Raw genomic sequence first — 20,119 nt, 5'->3', positions numbered from 1 at the left:
TCTGAATTTTTTTGGAGGGACATTGACCATTATTTGATCTCATAGTTAAGCGCCACTGTCAATACTTAAATATTATTTGCAAAACTCTAACAAAGTTAGTATAGATCATACCAAATAAACTTTTAGTCACGTGATTAAGCTTGACCAGCACAGCGTTGCCCACTTTTACATATTTTCTTTTAATCAAAACATTTTAGGAAACAAAAACAAATTAATTATAAATATGTATATAAACAGCATATAAGGGACATAAAGGGTCATCACCACCGCTTTCCCGTTTGCGGTGATGTGATACTTTAAGCTTAAAGTATCACAATTCATTTAAACCAAAAACTCGTAATACAAAACTAAAGTGTCAAAACGAATGACAATGTCAGGAAATAAATAAATAAATGTGGCAACTTGACATTTTTTACATCAAAGCTACCACCTGAGTATCTCCAGCGGTATATTTAAATTCCAGTTAGCAAGCCTGGCGCCGAATATGTCCATGGTTGGCAACAATAAATTTAAAAATCGCGCCCTCGATTACGTAACTAAAAGTTTGATTGGTATCGCTTATATTATACGACTTACCGTCATGTATCGATGATATACTGTTGGATGGACCAGGCCTTGAAGGGTAAATACCATTCATTGGATGAGCGGTATTCTATAAATAAAAATATTAATATAATATGATATGATCGAAAAGACGGCGTCAGCGATGGCTTTGAAATGAAGATCGCTGTCGTTTTATATCACAAAACATTATATGGGGAATATCATCAAGGCAGTTTCTTTCCTCAAAAATTTTAAATATTTTAGTTTTTTTTCTCAAAAACGATTAATACCATTAGTATAGAGTGTTTGACATCAAAATTCATAAAATTTTACAGAGAATTTAAGTATCTAATAGAAAAGGGGGTACCTATTTGAAATAAAAAAGTTTCTGTCAACTTCCGGTATTTCCGGAAATACCGCCATATTGAAAATATTTTTAATTGATAGGTATAGAAAATGTATAATATTTATTTAAATTTAAGTTATTAATCTAAATAATTCTACTCACCTTTGCAATTTGTAGTAATACTATAGCGTGTTTAATATTCTCCAACATAACCTGAAATAAAATTACAATCATTAGATTCTAATACTATTAATAATTTATATAGTACAGGGTAGTTACAACAATGGGTTTTGTCTAACTAACGTATAATACGGTAATCGCAAAACATTTTCCGAGGCACGTCATCAACCATATCGAAATTGACACCAAAGCTCATGCTGATTAAAAGAAATTTTGGCAAAAATGTTTAAATTTGTTGTATAATTTAAGATACCGAGCAGCTCTTCATTTTACTTTATAGAGAAAATAATTGTAACAGATACTTTGTTTAGATTAAAGCTGTAAAAATTAGTTTAAACCGATTTTTATTATCGCCATGTTGGTCACATTGCGCCGCGATCAGCAACATTGTCGTGTATTATTTGACAATAATCATGTCAGTCATTATTTTGTATATAATATCGTGTTGTTGAATCTTTAGGAGTAATTCTGTTTTTTTTGCCGGTTTTCGTAGTATTTTTTTAAAAATTTTACTTTTAAGGACAAACAGTTCTTTTAAGAACTAAATTTTCGAGTTTTTATATTGCATTGTAGTTTGTAGCTTTCCTGATGAACTATTTTTAAAGAGAACGTGACAATAAAGGTCCTTTATTACACTTAACTGCAGTCAGAAAAGTAAGTTTGATTGGTAAGCACATTATATCACTTTCAAAGTTATTTCTACTTATTTCGATTTCTAGTGAGTAGCTGCTATTTTAAATTTAAATATTTCTACTGTGAGTATTAGCACAGATTAGGTACCTATACTATAAGTATACTGATAAAAATCTTATCCCTAATTCGTGGTACGAAAATTGTTTTTTATTACGATGTGCAAACGAGTAAAATTTCCTGTGCGCAAAAATAAACTCGCGTAAAATAACAATAAACAGCGTAATAGAGAGATATCGCTAAACCGAATAGCGTGCATGGACGTTAATAAGGCCAGGTGTTATTTCCTTTACGTGAGATGGTATGGTCGCGTCGCGTCCGCTATTTAAACTTAACCTAACTTTGAATTTAAAACTTTGAAATTGTTTTGTTTACTAGGTATTTTAAAACTAAAGGGCTAAAGTGCTTATTTCCAGTACTTTATTGTTCAACGTCTGTCAGTGGGTTTACGACAAGACAACAAATTCTCTTAGAAAGGCTAAGTCGTCATTTGCTGTAAACCTAAGCCTCTTTATAGGTTCTTTAATATTGGAAGAGGTGGAATCCATATTTTGAGCCATATTTATTTAATTAAAACTAATCCCAGCTACTTAAATATCAAATTACCTAATAAAACTAAAGTATTAATTCAAAAGAATTCAAACATAACCTAAAATAAAAGATCTCGCCGGCCGATCCCAGTTTTCAAATACCCGCACATGCCCATTTAAGCAATTTTTAAACGTTATTTAGAAATAGCGCTTTAACAAATAGGCGGTAACGTTATTATATATAATTTTACATTAAGATTCGTCTTATAAATCCATCTCATTCTGGCAGCGATGTCGCCATCGCTTGTCACTCAAAGCTGATCACGTGCATCGGAAATTGTTCTGCGATTACTTTATAATTAATTATTTTTAAATAATTAATAATGCCAAATACCAGTAAGTATACAGGGTGATTTAAAAGACATGAGATTCCTCACGTAAAATATGATTTATTTTTCATACAAGCATGGGTCCGATTCTGCTTTGTTTCGTAGCTACAGGGGCTTAAAGTCTCATTTTTTTCGATTTATTATAATTTTCTTCCAAGTGTTTTTAACGATTCAAATGAAATTTGGATAAAGAAAAAAAATTGAGAAAATAATCTTACATTTGCATGTTTTAAAATAATTTCACAAGTTGCTCTTTCTTCTGGATCTGTCAGCATCCCAATCCTTTCTTCAAGTTTCTAAAAAGAGAAAGACATTTAGTTATATTTAAAATATTAAAACGAACTATAAACTTTAACCTACCGCTGTTTGTTCAATCATAATCTGAAGATAGGCATCGGCTTCAGATACCCTGTTATCGAAATCTTTTAGTGTCGGTGTAGGATGCGGAGGTTCCCATCTTGACTGAAAAGAAAAAAAAAGTTTAATATATGTATAAATAAATTATGAATGCCTCAAGCAAAAAATGTAAATATGTATAATAAAATTATGAAAAAGATTAAACGGCTCAGCCCTCAACAACTCGTAACCGTATACACCAGTGCAGACACGCACACTCACACAACCACACCTACACTAGTGTACACTGATGTAACTGCCTTCAGGCTTCATCACTTCGGTAAGGAATCAGGAAGTGATGAAACTGATCCCAAAACACAAAAAACCAGGAAGCAAACGATGCAACGAGGAGATGGAAAAAAAAATTTGATGAAGAAGCGAAAATAAATGATGGAAAATAAAAGGAGCAAACGGGAGCCTAAAGCCCCACATTTTCTTCTTTTTTATACATTTCCCTCACTATTTATATCTTGTTCATATTGGTACCACGGCTAAGGGTATTGCGACGGGTTGCTATTGGCTACCTCCGCGGCTGTTCTGGACGAAGCCCGCAATCCTGGGCGACTCTGGTTCTTGGCTGCAAATTGGGGCTTTAGGTTCCCGTTTGCTCCTTTTATTTTCCATCATTTATTTTCGCTTCTTCGTCAATTATTTTTCCATCTCCTGGGTTGCACACGGTGCCTCGTTGCATCGTTTGCTTTCCGGCTTTTTGTGTTTTGGGATCGGTTTCATCGCTTCCTGATTCCTTACCGTACTGATGAAGCCCGAAGCCAGTTACATCAGTATACACTAGTGTAGGTGTGGTTGTGTGAGTGTGCGTGTCTGCACTGGTGTACACTGGTGTATACGGTTACGAGTTGTTGAGGGCTGAGCCGTTTAATCTGTTTCTTCTTTTTTATACATTTCCCTCACTATTTATTTCTTATTATAATAAAATTATGTAAACAGAATAACGGTATTGAGTTGATGAAGCAGATGAAGTCCATACCCAATTCATTTCACTAAAAAAATTCTAATATTTTTTAAGTTAACTATGCATGGGTTTATTATAAATCCGTGATAGCGTCGTCTCTTGTTGTTCTTAAACAGTTTTATTGGTTTACTCCAAAAATGATAGATCATATTTCAATATTATTGGAGTGACGGAACGATGAACGGTGCACGGACGCAGATGCGTATGAACTCGGCTTAAGATTTTTGAGGCTTGTCAAAGTCTTGCCAGATTAGGGGTTATAATTTGTATCAAATTATGTCAAATAACTTGTATTTTGGAAGATGACGCATTTTATTACGTGTGTTTTGTGTCTTTTGAAGTTAAGTGGAGGAAAAATCGAGGGAAAATTAACTGTAGACACAAAGCACAGTTTATAGTTAATATTCGGTGCCCAGACAGAGAGTTTTATACACCAATAAAGTTTTATACCATCTCCTATATGGTAGTAAAAACTGGAGTAGCTGTAAATTTGTTAATATTAATTGTAGCTGTAAAATTGTAATAATATTATATTTTGAGAAAAGGAAACTACAAAAAATTCGCAAAGAATCTATGAACATTGCGTAAAGTCTGTTTTTTACGATTTGGTTTTGAACTTTACACTGAATGAAACTGAATACTTTTGCATTTTTTATCCAATACCGATAAATTACAGACGTATTTTGTTATGCAGCACCTGGATGTACTTAACCTACAAGTCATCGAACAATCTGTGTTCTTTAATATGATTAGTAAAACAATACCATAAAAAACAGAGAATGTAAAACAATGTGTCTCGCAACTCAATTCTTCTACTAAAAAATTGTAAGATCTATTATAAATCCAAAGTTTGCAGTGTTTTTTTTATTTAGTTTCGATGGTAGCACCTAAATTGTTAGTGTCAATATTAGACATCTTTATTTCTGTAATAATTATGAATATCCTCCAATAAAGGAATAAAAGGCACACAGTATCCTCACAATTTTATATTAAAACTAGTTGAAGCCTGGCGCATCCGCCACGACATCAGCAAAAAAACTTTTTATTTTTTGTTAAATGAAAAACAAAAAACCCGCGACGACAATTTTTAGAAGAGCCAATTAGCTATCTTTTAGTAAAAAAACAACTTTCTTGAGCAAGTCGTTACTTCAGTAGAGACGACACAGATAAACATTAGCATTTTATATATATGTAGATAATCCTTATTTATTTTTTTTACAAACAGGGAGGCGACTAGTTTTGAGACGGTGAAGTCTCAACCTCAGGCTCAAGCTAAAAATATCAGAAAACAGTCAAAAGAAGTAAAAAGCTTCATGAAGTTCATTAGACCAAAGGGGGTAAGGGCATATATGTAGGGGTTAAGGCCTTTTCTACGCTTCTATGCACCATGTATATAGTCTGTCTTTGACAGTGATAGATGGGTCTGTCATTTTAATTTCAAAGTGGTTTATTTTATTTTACAAAGAAATAAGTTGGTAAAATTGGAACGCCATAGCAGGAAATTAATATACATATTTAAAATTTGAGTGACAACTGATCACTTCAAAATATCCTGAAAAAATCTAATCGAGTAATTTTATTTAAACAAAACACCACATACCAAAAAAAAATATAAAAAAGAACTATTTCTTACTTTCAAGCTTCAAGAAACTTCCTGCATTTATTATTATATTTCTCAATATAATTTATGCACAAATATGTTTTTTAATATTGCACAGGAAATTAAACACAACAATAATAAAACATAAATAATTTTATTAATAATAACATTTCCTGAATTTTATACCTTAAAAGTTATACCAAACGACACAAAACGCACGTATAGTAAACGCCACGAATGTTTGGGAGTGATTCATCGGTCGCTACCATGTGAACTAATCTGCTCAAGGTCATATAAAACTTAATTCCAGTGCCGTGGTGTTTCAAGTCATATAATAATCAATATATAATCTGTTGTAATTTGTTGTTTTAACTGCCAAAGTCTTGTCAAAACAAATATTTGGTTATAAATATAAACTGGAATGCCCCATTGGTTGCATGGCAAGCACACCAATGGATTGACGCACAAAAACGAATCAATCAAAGAAACGCGATATAGTATCGTCTTTGTCAATCACACTAACATTTTAGAATAAGTAGGAGGAGCGCAGGCAGATTATTAGACCGGGCCTTTAAAAATCTACGTCTGCGGTAAAAATTTACGTTTTTAATGTAAAAATGATAGCGCGCGTGTCGATTCTAATTTCATCAAGCGATGAATCACTCCCAAACATTAGTGACGTTTACTATAATAACACAGTCAAATGATCATCAAATATATCGATGATAATTTATGATCTGAATTGAGCAGATCATTGATGATAATCAAAATGCATCATCTTCCAAAACGCAGGTTATTTAACATAATTTGACACAAATTAGAACCTATAATTTGGCAAGACTTTGCCAAGCCCCAAAATCTTAAGTCGAGTTCATACGCATATACGTCCTTGCATCGTTCAGCGCAATGACTAAAGAATCCAAGGACAAATAACACCCGAAAGCAAATTGTGACCATGTCACCAAACAGTGCCGTGGCACATATTTTTCTTAACCTAGCTGTTTGAAGAGATATTTATATTTTTTGATAAATGTTTTGACTACGCCTATGGTGTATACGGTGGTATCACTGGTATCATACTAATTAATTACGAAAAAAAACGTATTAAAATGTTAATAAAAGGTACAAAACTAGTATCGACGTATAGCACACATCAAGTACATATAATATCAGAAAAAAAATTATCGAATTCAATAAGAAAACTAAGAAAACGCTGAAAAGGTGGAGCCATAGACTTAAAATAAAATATAGACTACACTATTTACATCTCAACGCGGACAAACAACCTTTTTTGTACACATGTTTACTTCTGGGTACAGTCGACCGAGCCTTCCTCATCCAGCCTATGTTGTCACGTCTTTAATATTATCAATATTTTTTTTCTTGTTATACACATATATTGAGATATTAATACTACAGTTTAATAAAGTAGGTTTTAATATTCCATAGATGATAAATAGTCCTTATACTACTAAATTATAAGTCGGATACTGTTTAAAAAGGATAAGTTCTTTACAATATGACAACACCGATTAGAAGCGAGGGAGCCTATTCATTCATTTATTACCTTGTAGTACGCGTCGCACGTGTGCGGTAAAGCTTTGTTGCCGCTATATCCCCGGCTGTATTAACGCATTTTCTTAGCTTGTAGTCTTTAATTGTTTATTTTATTGACTTTTTCTGTTCAAGAACTATAAAATATGGTTCGTCAGTGCCAAATTTGCAAGAAATTTGACTTAAATAATCCATTTAAGTCTTGAAACAACTTTCGACCGTAGGCAACTCTCAATTTACCCATTGGGAGTCAGTGGCGTTGTTGTAGAAAGGCGCTTATTTAGATAATATTTTAGTAAAATGTAAAATCTGAATTTTTTCTCTTATATTACATTATTTACTTACTTACATTGTAACAAAATCATAATTATAACCCTGTTAATAATTAATAATGTTTTTATTAAAAATATATTCCGGTTTATTCTAAAATTATCTTCAGAATCTAAAATAACATACAAGAATTTTAATATGATATTACATTATGAGACAATATTTTTTAATATACCGGGTCGTCTCAAAAGTGGTTCACCGCTATAACTTTTTTATTTTTTCAGATAAAAAAACAGATTTGTATGTTAGTAGGTATATGACATAAATTAGGATTTATTGACGTATTCAATTGTTTTTGGTCTCTTTCTGTTTCACCGAAATGATTACATCTTTTGATTTTTAAAGGCACCCTCGGTATATTTCTACTTTATTCGATAGAAAATGATAATAGAATTCTGAATAGAATGACATATCATATGTCAACTTTTGACATTGTCGCTTAAAAACAAATCGTATTATAAATTTCAATCCAGGGTGCCATGGTGTTGTTAAAAACACTAAGTTTTAATCAAGGAGCCTTGGAAAAATAGTTTTGATCGTCTAATGGGTTTCGTGTCTTGTCTAGGCCGATTAAAAGATGTACAAATCATATTTTTAATCATACATATGTCAATTTTTCAAATGGAACAAGGGTGACTCATTAGCATATTTGGAAAAAGCATTTTTTTATGAATATATTGATACCACACACTTGGTATTTCGAGTCAAATTGTCGTTATGAACCGCGTGTTACAATTACAATTAAACCATATGCGAAAATGTCAAAAGTTGACATATGATATTTCATTCTATTCAGAGTGTCATTTTCTATCGAATAAAGTAGAAATATACCGAGGGTGCCGTTTAAAAATTAAAAGTTATAGTCATTTCCGGTGACACAGGAAGTGACCAAAAACAATTGAATGCGTCAATCAATCCTAATTTATTTCATATACTAACATACTAAATCTTGTTTTTTTATTTGAAAATATAAAAAAATTATGGGGGATGAGCCACTTTTGAGACGCACCCGGTATAATAAAGACAGTACCGAGTTAAATAAATGTAGTTTTTATTTTATCCACTTCCTATCACCTTCCTTGCTTTAATGGAACAGATTTATGTTTTCTCTAATTTACATAATAAGACATCACTTAACCAGAAAAAAAATTACAACAATCATTTTTTTTTCTCTCCCTGTCGCCGATTCTATTATATCTGTGGAATAGATCCTGTTTTGATTAATATTAGGGGTTGTAAATGTTTGACTAAAATTAATAATTTATTATTAATTTCAAAAATTACGTAATTTCGATTATAAAATTTCTTCTATAACGTGTATTTTATTATGTTTATCCTTTTCGGACTCTAAGACGTTTTTTCTAAACTTTTATGTAAAAAACCTGTCCTAAATCTTAATAAAATATAAAAACGTTTAAATACGATATATTTTTAATTTAATTATAGCTTCATTAAAATAAAAAAATTACCCGGCTATGATACGGAGAGTTCAGGTGTACTTGAGAAACGAAAGACAGTGTTGTGTTTCTCGGCAGAGTCGTCAGGGAACGACCGTTATGACAGAGACAACCTATCTATCGCTCGTGTCGCACTCGTTATAACCTAAAACAATAACACAACAATAACAAGACAGTGTCTGACCGCATGTTCCAGCTATTTATGAATGAGATGCTCAGTCTATATTTTATTTTAAGTCTATGGGTGGAGCGGACTGTTTATTTACCTATGAAACGTAACTCCTGGCTCTTTCTTATCGCTGCTGCTTTTACACTTGAAAGCTGAACAACTCATCATCATTGTAATAAAGTTTATACAAAGTTCACTACACACAAACTATTAAAAATCGCTAAAATTGTCGCTGGTGACCAAATGATGACTCATTGTTTGCCATCAAAAGAATGGCGTCTAAGGTCACAAATTCTGCTGCAGCCCGTATATGGGCGTTATATGTCCTTATATTCCTTAGTCATTGGTTCAGCGTCGCTTCAATAATATTGAAGTATATGTCATTTTTGAAATAAACAAATGAAACTGGTTAAAAACAACAAGAGAGGACGCAAGACGGATTTATATAGAAACCCATCCATAGTTAACTTAAAAAATATTAAAAACCTTTTAGCGAAATAAATGCATTGGTATTGACGTCATTTGCCTTTTTTTCTGTCATCGTCTGTCTCGAAATCTTACCTAAGTAAAAGAACAGAATATATTTGATCTCTGTTCACCCTCAGTCATACCAATGCATATTTCAGTTATAAACAGAAATCATTAAAATAATGCCGAATAAATATACTTAGACTTGCTAATTGAGGTTTATTGGTGTATAGAACCTTCTGTCTGGGCACCAGATATTAACTATAAATTGTGCTCTGGTTCTGGATTAGTTTCCCTCGATATTTTCCTTTACTTAACTTCAAAGACACAAAACGCACGTAATAACACAATCAAATGATCTTCAAATGCATCATCTTCCAAAAACGCCAGGTTATTTGACATAATTTGGCCTGAATTATAACCTATAATTTTTTTTTTTTTTTAATTTTTAAAAATCTTAAGTCGAATACAATAATCTTAAGTTCACTCCAATAACATTTGAAATATGATCTGTCATTTTGGAAATAAACAAGTGAAACTGGTTAAAAACAACAAGAGACGACATATGGACAGGATTTATATTTAAATATGCGTAGTTAACCAAAAAATATTAGAAATTTTTAGCAAAATAAAATATTTTTATTATATTAATTAAATTGTCATTTTTTCAATGTCGTCTGTCGAAATCTTACCTGTGTAAAAGAACAGAATATATTTGATCTCTGTTCACCCTCGGTCATACCAATGCATATTTCAGTTATAAACAGAAATCATTAAAATAATGCCGAATAAATATACTTAGACTTGCTAATTGAGGTTTATTGGTGTATAGAACCTTCTGTCTGGGCACCGAATATTAACTATAAATTGTGCTCTGGGTCTACAGTTAATTTTCCCTCGATTTTTCCTCCACTTAACTTCAAAAGACACAAAACGCACGTAATAACACAATCAAATGATCTTCAAATGCATCATCTTCCAAAAAAACGCAGGTTATTTGACATAATTTGACACAAATTATAACCTATAATTTGGCAAGACTTTGACAAGCCTCAAAAATCTTAAGTCGAATACAATAATCTTAAGTTCACTCCAATAACATTGAAATATGATCTGTCATTTTTGAAATAAACAAATGAAACTGGTTAAAAACAACAAGAGACGACGTATGAAGGATTTATATTTAAACCCATCCATAGTTAACTTAAAAAATATTAGAAATTTTTTAGCAAAATAAATGGATTGGTATGGACGTCATTTACCTTTTTTCTGTCATCGTCTGTCGAAATCTTACCTGTGTAAAAGAACAGAATATATTTGATCTCTGTTCACCCTCGGTCATACCAATGCATATTTCAGTTATAAACAGAAATCATTAAAATAATGCCGAATAAATATACTTAGACTTGCTAATTGAGGTGTCATAAGAACACATTTAAATAATTTTGGCTCCCCGTGTTACGTAAAATTAACGTATGTCAATGTACCATAGTTATACAGAATTGTTTATATTTGCTACGTGTTTGGTTGAATAGTAATTCTATTGTTAAATTTTACAAATAAAAATACTTCAACATTGAGATATTAGTTTTTAATTCATATTTAAGTATTAAATTGCTTATAAAAGCAAGGTAGGGTTCCGTTAGAGTATAATATATACTCTGTTTGTTTGCTCAGGTAAGATTTCGACAGACGAAGACAGAAAAAAACAGATGACGTCCAAACCTTGATATTGTACCAACCTTTGTGCTAGGAAGTAAATTTTTATGCATAGGTTTGTGGCTTCTAAAAAAGGGTCTAGGTAAAGCATCTAGCTCATTTGCCAGCTCAGAATTAGAATTTAGAGTTAGTAACTGGCATTTTCATTGGAGGACACTGTCATATTTATTTCAAACCAATAATCAACGAGATTATTCGTACCATGTAATAAAATTACTGTAAATTACTATAAATAATGAATTGTTTGTAATTGAACTGTAATTTCTGTATTATTAACCTGGTAAATGATGGAGATAAACAACTGTGATTGATTAAAATTTTATTTTAAGATGAAACCGAGGGGTGAACACTTAGGCCCGGTTGTACCAAAATAAATTGAACGAGAGTTCAACTGATCTGTTGGTCAAAGTTAAACTTGGATTGCGTTGCACCAACTCGCGTTCAGTAGAACGTCAATCAATATTTAGTTTCTTATGTTGGTATTGAATTTCACAGTAACTTTTAGAGTTTTTATATAAGTTGGCGTAAATGCTTTTAAAAGTTTGTTTCATTGATTAGCGGGTTCTCCCAAAATATAAATTACGGTACCTTTTTTCCTTTCTGTTGCCATAAAATACGACTTTTTAATACCTGTTCGCGGCTGACCGATTCGTTCATTTACTTTTTAGACGTTCTAGCTAGTATACATCTGTACATCATACCTTATTTTTTATATTATATTATTATATAAAGTGAAATCTATATTTAGAGGGTATGTAAGGGGTTTAACAAAAAAAATTAACAGATTGGAGTAGTTCAAAAATTGAACTCGCTGAGCTTCAAAAGAAATGTTTCCTAGAGCAGCACAATTTAAAAAAAAATTGTTTTCAACAAAGCATTTTTGAGACACCCTGTATAATATTCATTTTTTGCATAAACTGACCCGGAAAAAATAAAATTGATGTGGCCGAGCGATTTCCAAAAAAATGTGGTTCTCGAGATGTTGATATTTATTCATTATATTTTACAACCACCCTGTACGAAATCTAATAGGATCGAATATCGATATTGAGAATATAGATAGATATAGATATTTCCGATATAAAACATTCATAAAGCGATATTCGGTACCTGTTATATCGATAGCTATATCGATAAGCTTGTGCACACCCGTTTTCTCAATGAATTTATTAAATAAAGTTTGCACAAGCCGATTTGCACAAATTTCATGGGAATGAAAATAGACCTTTATTTGATGCATCGATAAAAATATCGATACTCAAGACTTTGTGGCTCACCCCTACTCATAACCTCAAAATGTCTCGCAAAATGTATGTATAAGTTTATGCAAAAATGTGTTTGGCATGTGTGTTCATATTTTATTGCATAGAGCCGTAAGCGTTGTGAATTAAAGGGAAGTGTGTGTAAATAATTATTATTGTACACTCTATACGTCAAAAACGAAGTTCATAAATGCGAATGCCTCTAACGTTGCCTATTTTTATGTCTATTTTATAAAGTAGATACCTCGGTAGCTACTAGATCTCATTTTTATTTAGGGTTCAAAATACGAGATTGATAATTTTGCACATAATATAGGGCTTTACGCATGACTAAGTTATTTCTTTTTCCGTCAACATAAACTGCATAAACCGAGGCATAAACTGCTGTTATACAGGGCGAATCTTAAATAAGTGCAAATATTTTTAGGGATGGTATATTTCGACCCCAGGAACACGTCTATGAGGTTTTTTTTTCACAAAAAGATGTAGAAAATCATGCATTTTATTTTAAATTTCCCTGTATATTTTTCGAAAACTTTTTAGAATTGCCTGTTCACCGCAAATTTTCCCACGGTCTAATTTCTTAATCTCTGATATTATCATAGTTACAGCTGTAGTCTATGGTTACAGCACTAAAAGGGATGCAAATACAGAAAAAATCCGGTGGCTCTCAAAATTTTTCCAAAAAAAATCAATTTTTTTTAAATTTTCAAACTTAAATAACTCGGTTATTTTGGACTTATTTAAAAAAACGGTAATGAGAAAATATGTTTCTTTTATCGAGATCTACCAGTCCTGAAAATATTTGCACTTATTTAAGACTCACCCTGTATAATAAAAGTAAAGGCGAATTGTTGTAGGCACAATAACCGAGATTGTTACAGCTCTGGCAAGATCTGATATGGGTTGGCGCGCCTTAGTTCGATTCTCGATGACCCCATATCATTTTTTTTTAAATGGTTCTGATTTTTTTTATCCTTTTGAATTCAACAAAAATACTAGGTGTCAACTATATTACTAGCCAATAAATTCTAGAGGTTTCAGAAACTTTGTGTAGTTATACATATAATACAGCTCGTAATAAAGTGGGAGATGGTTCTAAACATAAATAACAATTAAATAGTAATTCCGGTTTCGTCGGAAGTAAAGTAACCTTAATTTTGTTATTATAAATAAAACACCGTGTAAATTTTTATATCCTACTAGTAAATGTAAGTCGAAATGGTGCTTCACCTTTTTTTGATATCTTGAATAGTTTCGGAGATAATAGCGTTCAAAATTTTAGCTTTCTTTTTAGCATTGAAATAAAATTTTAAAAAATATATTATGTGTCCAAGATAAGTATATCTCGAAAAGTATTTTAGATACGTAAAACGGTTCATCACGAAAATTATTCTAAATTTATGGTGTACACATGAGAGGATTTCAAGCGGATGTACCGAGAATGTAGTGGATGTATCGAGGATCTACTAGAGGATGTAGGGGATGTAGTGGATGTACCGAGGATGTAGGGGGTGTATTAGGGGATGTACGAGGATGTAGGGGATGTACTGAGGATGTACTGGAGATCTACCAGTCCTGAAAATATTTGCACTTATTTAAGACTCACCCTGTATAAAAAAAGTAAAGGCGAATTGTTGTAGGCACAATAACCGAGATTGTTACAGCTCTGGCAAGATCTGATATGGGTTGGCGCGCCTTAGTTCGATTCTCGATGACCCCATATAATTTTTTTTAAATGGTTTTGATTTTTTTTATCCTTTTGAATTCAACAAAAATACTAGGTGTCAACTATATTACTAGCCAATAAATTCTAGAGGTTTCAGAAACTTTGTGTAGTTATACATATAATACAGATCGTAATAAAGTGGGAGATGGCTCTAAACATAAATAACAATTAAATAGTAATTCCGGTTTCGTCGGAAGTAAAGTAACCTTAATTTTGTTATTATAAATTAGAATTTAGAATGAGTGGGAGGGGGGTTAATCACTTCGACCTTACAGATCCATTGTGTCCCCCTTTCTTGAATCATAACTCATCATACAGTCCCAGGGCTTTGACAAAAGCCAGTATCTGGGACGGTTTTATAGAGGGTAGTTCTCCATCTCCAATATCAGTCGTACCAAAATTCATGGCACGAATGGTTGACGTCTCGGCGCACTCAGTGATGAGGTGTACTGGTGTTTCCCCATCTTCCCCACAGAATCTGCATTCGCCGTTTCTTCTTAGTTTCCATCTACTGAGGTGTTCATTGAGGAGACAGTGTCCTGTAAAAAACCCCGTGACAATCCGAAGATTGTTCTTACTCAGACCCAGGAAGATCTGTGATTTTTCTTGATCATAAGCCCTCAGAAACTTCTTCGAGTGTCTTAGACCATTGCAAGATTTCCATTCCAGGTTGCGGATGGAATCTTCCAAGTTCTTGAGTTTCGCCTTGAGTTGGTTACCACTTGGAAAGCAGAACGGTTCTGGTCCAGTTGGCAGGTGGAGTGTTCGCTCCTTTCCTAGCTAGATTATTTGCTTTTTTCATTGCCTTCTATCCCTTGATGAGCAGGCACCCAGTGTAGGAGGACTTTGTTTTCTTTGCCTAATTTATTCAGCTTCTCTATGCATTCTTTGACCAATTTCCAGATTGATTGATACTGAGTTGATCGCCTTTAACGCTGCTTGGCTATCAGATAAGATGGCTTATTTCTTGTTTCCGATAGTTCCTATCTAAGATAAGTTGTACGCATCTCTCGATAGCGTAGATTTCTGCCTGTAGGATACTAGGGTAAGTGCCCATTGGTTCAGATAATTAGCTCTCGGCCCAATTTTAAAAAATATATTATGTGTCTAAGATAAGTATATCTCGAAAAGTATTTTAGATACGTAAAACGGTTCATCACGAAAATTATTCTAAATTTATGGTGTACACATGAGAGAATTTCCAGCGGATGTACCGAGAATGTAGTGGATGTACCGAGGATGTACTAGAGGATGTAGGGGATGTACCGGGGATGTACCGGGGATGTAGTGGATGTACCGAGGATGTAGGGGATGTACTAGGGGATGTACGAGGATGTAGGGGATGTACTGAGGATGCACTGGAGGATGTAGGGGATGTACTAAGGATAGAGGATGTAGGTGTACCATTTTTGCCCTATGTGTTTACCCCTCGGATGAAACTTTTGTTAACAACATTCTGAGAACTCGAATAATGAATTGAATAATGACAAGACAAGTGACATCTGACTAAAAAAGACAGCGATTTAGAGTAACAATTTGGTTATGTAAAATTTAGAGTAACAATTGTGATTATGCAAAAAATACATATTCTAGGAGTTTGCCTAACGATCAGGGGCGGATCGTGAATTTGTGGGGCCCTGGGCTGAAACTACTTAGGGGCCTACATAAGTACTCAATTAATAGCCATATCAAAAAACTGTTTCTATAATGATATATTATTCTTCTTCTTCTTTACGTGCCGTCTCTTTCGTGGAGGTTGGCGATCACATTGGCAAAATTTTCACGATTCTCGGCTTTCCTTATAAGTTCTTCAAAAGTTAGGTGAGTCCAGTTTCTGATGTTTCTCAACCAATATAGTTTCTTCCTGTCGAGACCTCTCTTTCCTTCAATCTTACCCTTAACTATCAATTGTAAGACGTGGTATTTTTCATTTCTCAATATATGCCCTAAGTATGATGTTTTTCTTATTTTTATTATATTGAGCAATTCTCTTTCTCTGCCTATTCTGTTGTACACTTCGGTATTTGTGATATGTGGATTTAAGTAACATAAATGTTACTTAAATCTACGCAAGTATTAGTTGTACAAAAGGCGACCTTATTGCTGTGGTAGCGATCTATTCCAGGCAAACTTTGGGTGAGAGAAAAACCGAAATAGTGATATTTTATAAGAATATAAAAAAACAATAAAACAATTTTATTTATTTACTTATTATGAATTAGTAAAATAAATTGATAGGTTGTAGTCACAGAAATTGACAGTTATTTGGTCATAGCATTCCAAGTCTTTTGTTAGATCACAATTTATGGAAAGAAGTGATAAATTATTTAGTCGATGGTTCGACATTGTTGTCCTATATTTATATTCTACATAGGACATCTTGGAGAAGGAGCGTTCTGCTTCACAGCTAGTGATTGGCAATGTTAAAAAAATCTTTAAAATGGTATAGCAGTTAGGGAACACGTTAATAAGTTTATTTTCATACATGAGCATAAAAATGTTACTGCAAGAGGGGTAAGACTCAGACATAGATTGGAGTAAGTACGATTTTAATTGAATGCACTCATTCACTAAATGCTCGTCTACGTCATCGGGATAATAATCAATAATATGACGTGCAATTTCCAAATCTATGTTTTCGATATTTTTGTCTTGCGAATCCATTAAAAATTTGAATTTTTTGCTATATGTCTCATAGACTTGTCTCCTTTTATTTAAATCCATAATCAGCTTATCCAACGCAACTTTTAACGTGTCTCTTTAAATCTTTCTGCGCCGTATACTGAGAATTCACCTGTAGACTTATCTGAAAATTTTGGGATAATGCGTCTCTTGTTTATGTAATTGTAGTCTATTATTACACTAGTACTTAATTTTTTAGCTTTTTCGTCGTATTCCTGTAACATTTGATCTGATTGATGTCGTATGTTGCTCACAAAGTCTTTTAAAGAAACAATTAACTTGTTGCCTTCACAAATGTCTAAACCAGGGCTCTGTATTTTTTATTAACTAAATGAAATCTCTCCAAAACTTCTTCCCAAAGATAATCAAAATTGCAGTCTCGAGTTTCGCCATTTTATTGAATAAATTTCGTGCCTCTTTCCGGAAATCAACTTTCTCAACCTCATTTTCGCTGAAACTTTTGAAAATTTTCATAATGTAATCATAATTATTTTTTAAGGCTTTGACAGCATCATAGTGGCAAGGCCATCTTGTCTGGCTTAAACTTTTAACCTGAATTTTAATTTTATTTCACGATTCAACAGTTCCTACCTATGGGTCTATTGTTTTTTGCGGGGCCTGGGGGCCCCTTGTAACCTCGGGGCCCTGGGCTGCAGCCCAAACAGCCCGTAGGTAGATCCGGCCCTGCTAACGATTAACATTAATTTAAAAATAAATCCCCAACATGAATAATGAACAAAACATTTAAACAAAAACAGACCACAGACCACACAAAACAAATTGTTATAGAGATATAGATGTAGTAGTATTTTGGTTTAATGGCCACAGCTGCCAGGATATCCGGCCGAGTGACAGAATTATCGTTTTTTAATAAAAATTAAAAAAACATTATGAAATTATAAAGCTAGAATAGTATACAGTTTTATATCAACTCTAATTTTTTTGAAGTTTATAAAAAGCATGCATAAAAAATATATATCCTTAGCTGTTAGTAAGAAGTTCCACTTCAAATATGCGCACATAGTGCACACACATCTTTTTTAAATCACACTCACCCCTTTTCCGTGTCTAAATATCGTATCTTCTAAGGCGTGCACCCACTTTTGTCTTTCTTCGGCATCTCTGGCTTGGAAATGAAAAGTTTTGTGATCTACCGTTATGGTAAAGGTACTGTCGTCTTCGTCGTCGATTCCCAACGAAGCACCTTTGAGCCGTACACACCCTCTTCGTACGCCTCGCATCATTTTTTCTTTAGACTGCAAATGAAAACTCAATAATTAACTTAAATTAACAATAAAAAAAATTAAATATTTTGATGTTTGTAGCTAAGCTTCAAAGTGGTGCGTATACAGGGTGGTCCAAACTGTATTCCGGAAACTTCGGCGGCATATTCTGCAGATAAAAATAAGCCAAAAAGTTCATATAAATGTATGTCCTAAAACGCTTAGTTTCGAAGATACAGGGTGTATAAGTTTCATTTTTATTTCGATTTTTTCCAAATAATTTCTGAATTAACGTCAATATTTGGATGAAAATTGGTGTCTGGGAGTTTTTTGACATGAAAAATTTGGATTTTGATCTCAATATGACTGCTCTTTGTAGGAGGCGCCACCTACATGTATTTTAGCTGTTTTGAAGACAACTTTCCGTCCGTACCTGTATAAAACTACTGAGTGAAAAAATATACATTTCTGTAATTTTTTAAGTAAAAAAGTCCCTTGGTAAAAATCGTTACGAGCAATCGTTCTCAAGATATTTAGAATGGAAATAGCCAATACATGTCATTATTGACTAAAAATAAATATGTTGAGTAGATAGTGTTTGACTGAAATCATAAATTTAGAAACTTTTTATTTTTTTAAATTAATCATATATTTTTCTTCGAAAAAATGATGATAAATAAAACAGTTTCTGTTGACCTTTTGGCACAAAAAGATTTTCAATTTATCATTTCAGTCTAATAACTATTTAGTCAATATGTTTAATTTATGTCAATGACGACAGGTATTGATAATTTCGATTCAAAATATCTCGAGAACCATTACTCGTAGCGATTTTTACCAAGATACATTTTTTACGTAAAAAGTGTCGTAAATGTATATTTTTTTACTCAGTACTTTTATACAGCTACCGACGAAAAGTTGTTATTCCTCAAACCAGTTAAAATATATGTAGGTGGCGCCAAGTAGGAGTCATATTGACATCAAAATCAAATTTCTCATGTCAAAAAACTCCCAGACACCATTTTTCTTCCAAATATTGACGTTACTTCATAAATTATTTGGAAAAAATCGAAATAAAAATGAAATTTCTACACCCTGTATCTCCGAAACTAAACATTTTAGGACATTCATTTATATGAACTTTTTACTTATTTTTATCTGCAGAATATGCTGCCAAAATTTCTGGAATACAGTTCGGACCACCCTGTGTATCAAAATCACAAAAACACCAAAGATAGGTGTTGTCGATTGCTGCTAATATGGTTACTAAAATTTATTAGTTTTGGTTCACATTTCAATGCCCGTTATTTAAATCCGCTTTATCCATTTTTAAAGATAATTTTTTATGTCAGTTTAACATGTTAATATTTAACAAAAGTATTAATATTTTAATACAAATTTTGTAAAAGTGAATCTAATTATTAGGTACAAAAAACAATTTTTTACGTGTAAAAAACTATTTGTTTTGCGTAAAAAATAGCTGTTAATAAGAAGTTTCACTTCAAGTATGCGCACATAGTGCACACACAATTTTTTTATGTATACAGTATAGGCATTAACTTTTTTGATAACTAAATAATCCAAAGAATCCAGAATTACTTCTTCATAATTTGCAGAGATAATATAGTACCGTAAAATGGGGTGAATAGAAACAGTTTCGTAGGCTATTAGCGATATACCGGTTGATAAAAATGCGGTATTATTTTCCCGAATATTTTAAAATATGGGTCTTTGTTTGTTCTTTGCGTATACATATAATTTGATTTTTGAAAAATATGCGTATAAATATTAAATAAAAATAACATTTGTGTTTCTATTCACCTGCTATTCGGGAGAATAGAAACACACATTGATGTTAAGGTTTTTATCTGTTCTACTT

The 20,119-nt window shown here is 32.6% G+C and overlaps 1 protein-coding gene across 4 annotated transcripts in view; it reads right to left on the bottom strand.

Moving 5' to 3' along the window:
• LOC115886127 (oxysterol-binding protein-related protein 9) overlaps positions 1–20,119 on the bottom strand; it is a 75,164-nt gene that overhangs the window by 29,754 nt on the left and 25,291 nt on the right. For all 4 annotated transcript variants that reach the window (XM_030905197.1, XM_030905198.1, XM_030905199.1 and 1 more), the window contains exons 2-6: positions 18,073–18,273; positions 3,039–3,140; positions 2,897–2,974; positions 1,052–1,102; positions 577–652 (exon numbers count right to left, since the gene is read on the bottom strand). In XM_030905197.1, coding sequence (XP_030761057.1) covers positions 577–652; positions 1,052–1,102; positions 2,897–2,974; positions 3,039–3,140; positions 18,073–18,273 — 508 coding nt within the window. The remainder of the gene's footprint in view (positions 1–576; positions 653–1,051; positions 1,103–2,896; positions 2,975–3,038; positions 3,141–18,072; positions 18,274–20,119) is intronic.

The sequence above is a fragment of the Sitophilus oryzae genome, unplaced genomic scaffold (genome assembly GCF_002938485.1).
Source record: "Sitophilus oryzae breed Bouriz unplaced genomic scaffold, Soryzae_2.0 scaffold_469_pilon_pilon, whole genome shotgun sequence".
Taxonomy (NCBI): domain Eukaryota; kingdom Metazoa; phylum Arthropoda; class Insecta; order Coleoptera; family Curculionidae; genus Sitophilus; species Sitophilus oryzae.
Note: the sequence above shows the minus strand (reverse complement) of the source record. Positions and strands in the feature narration are given on the sequence as shown.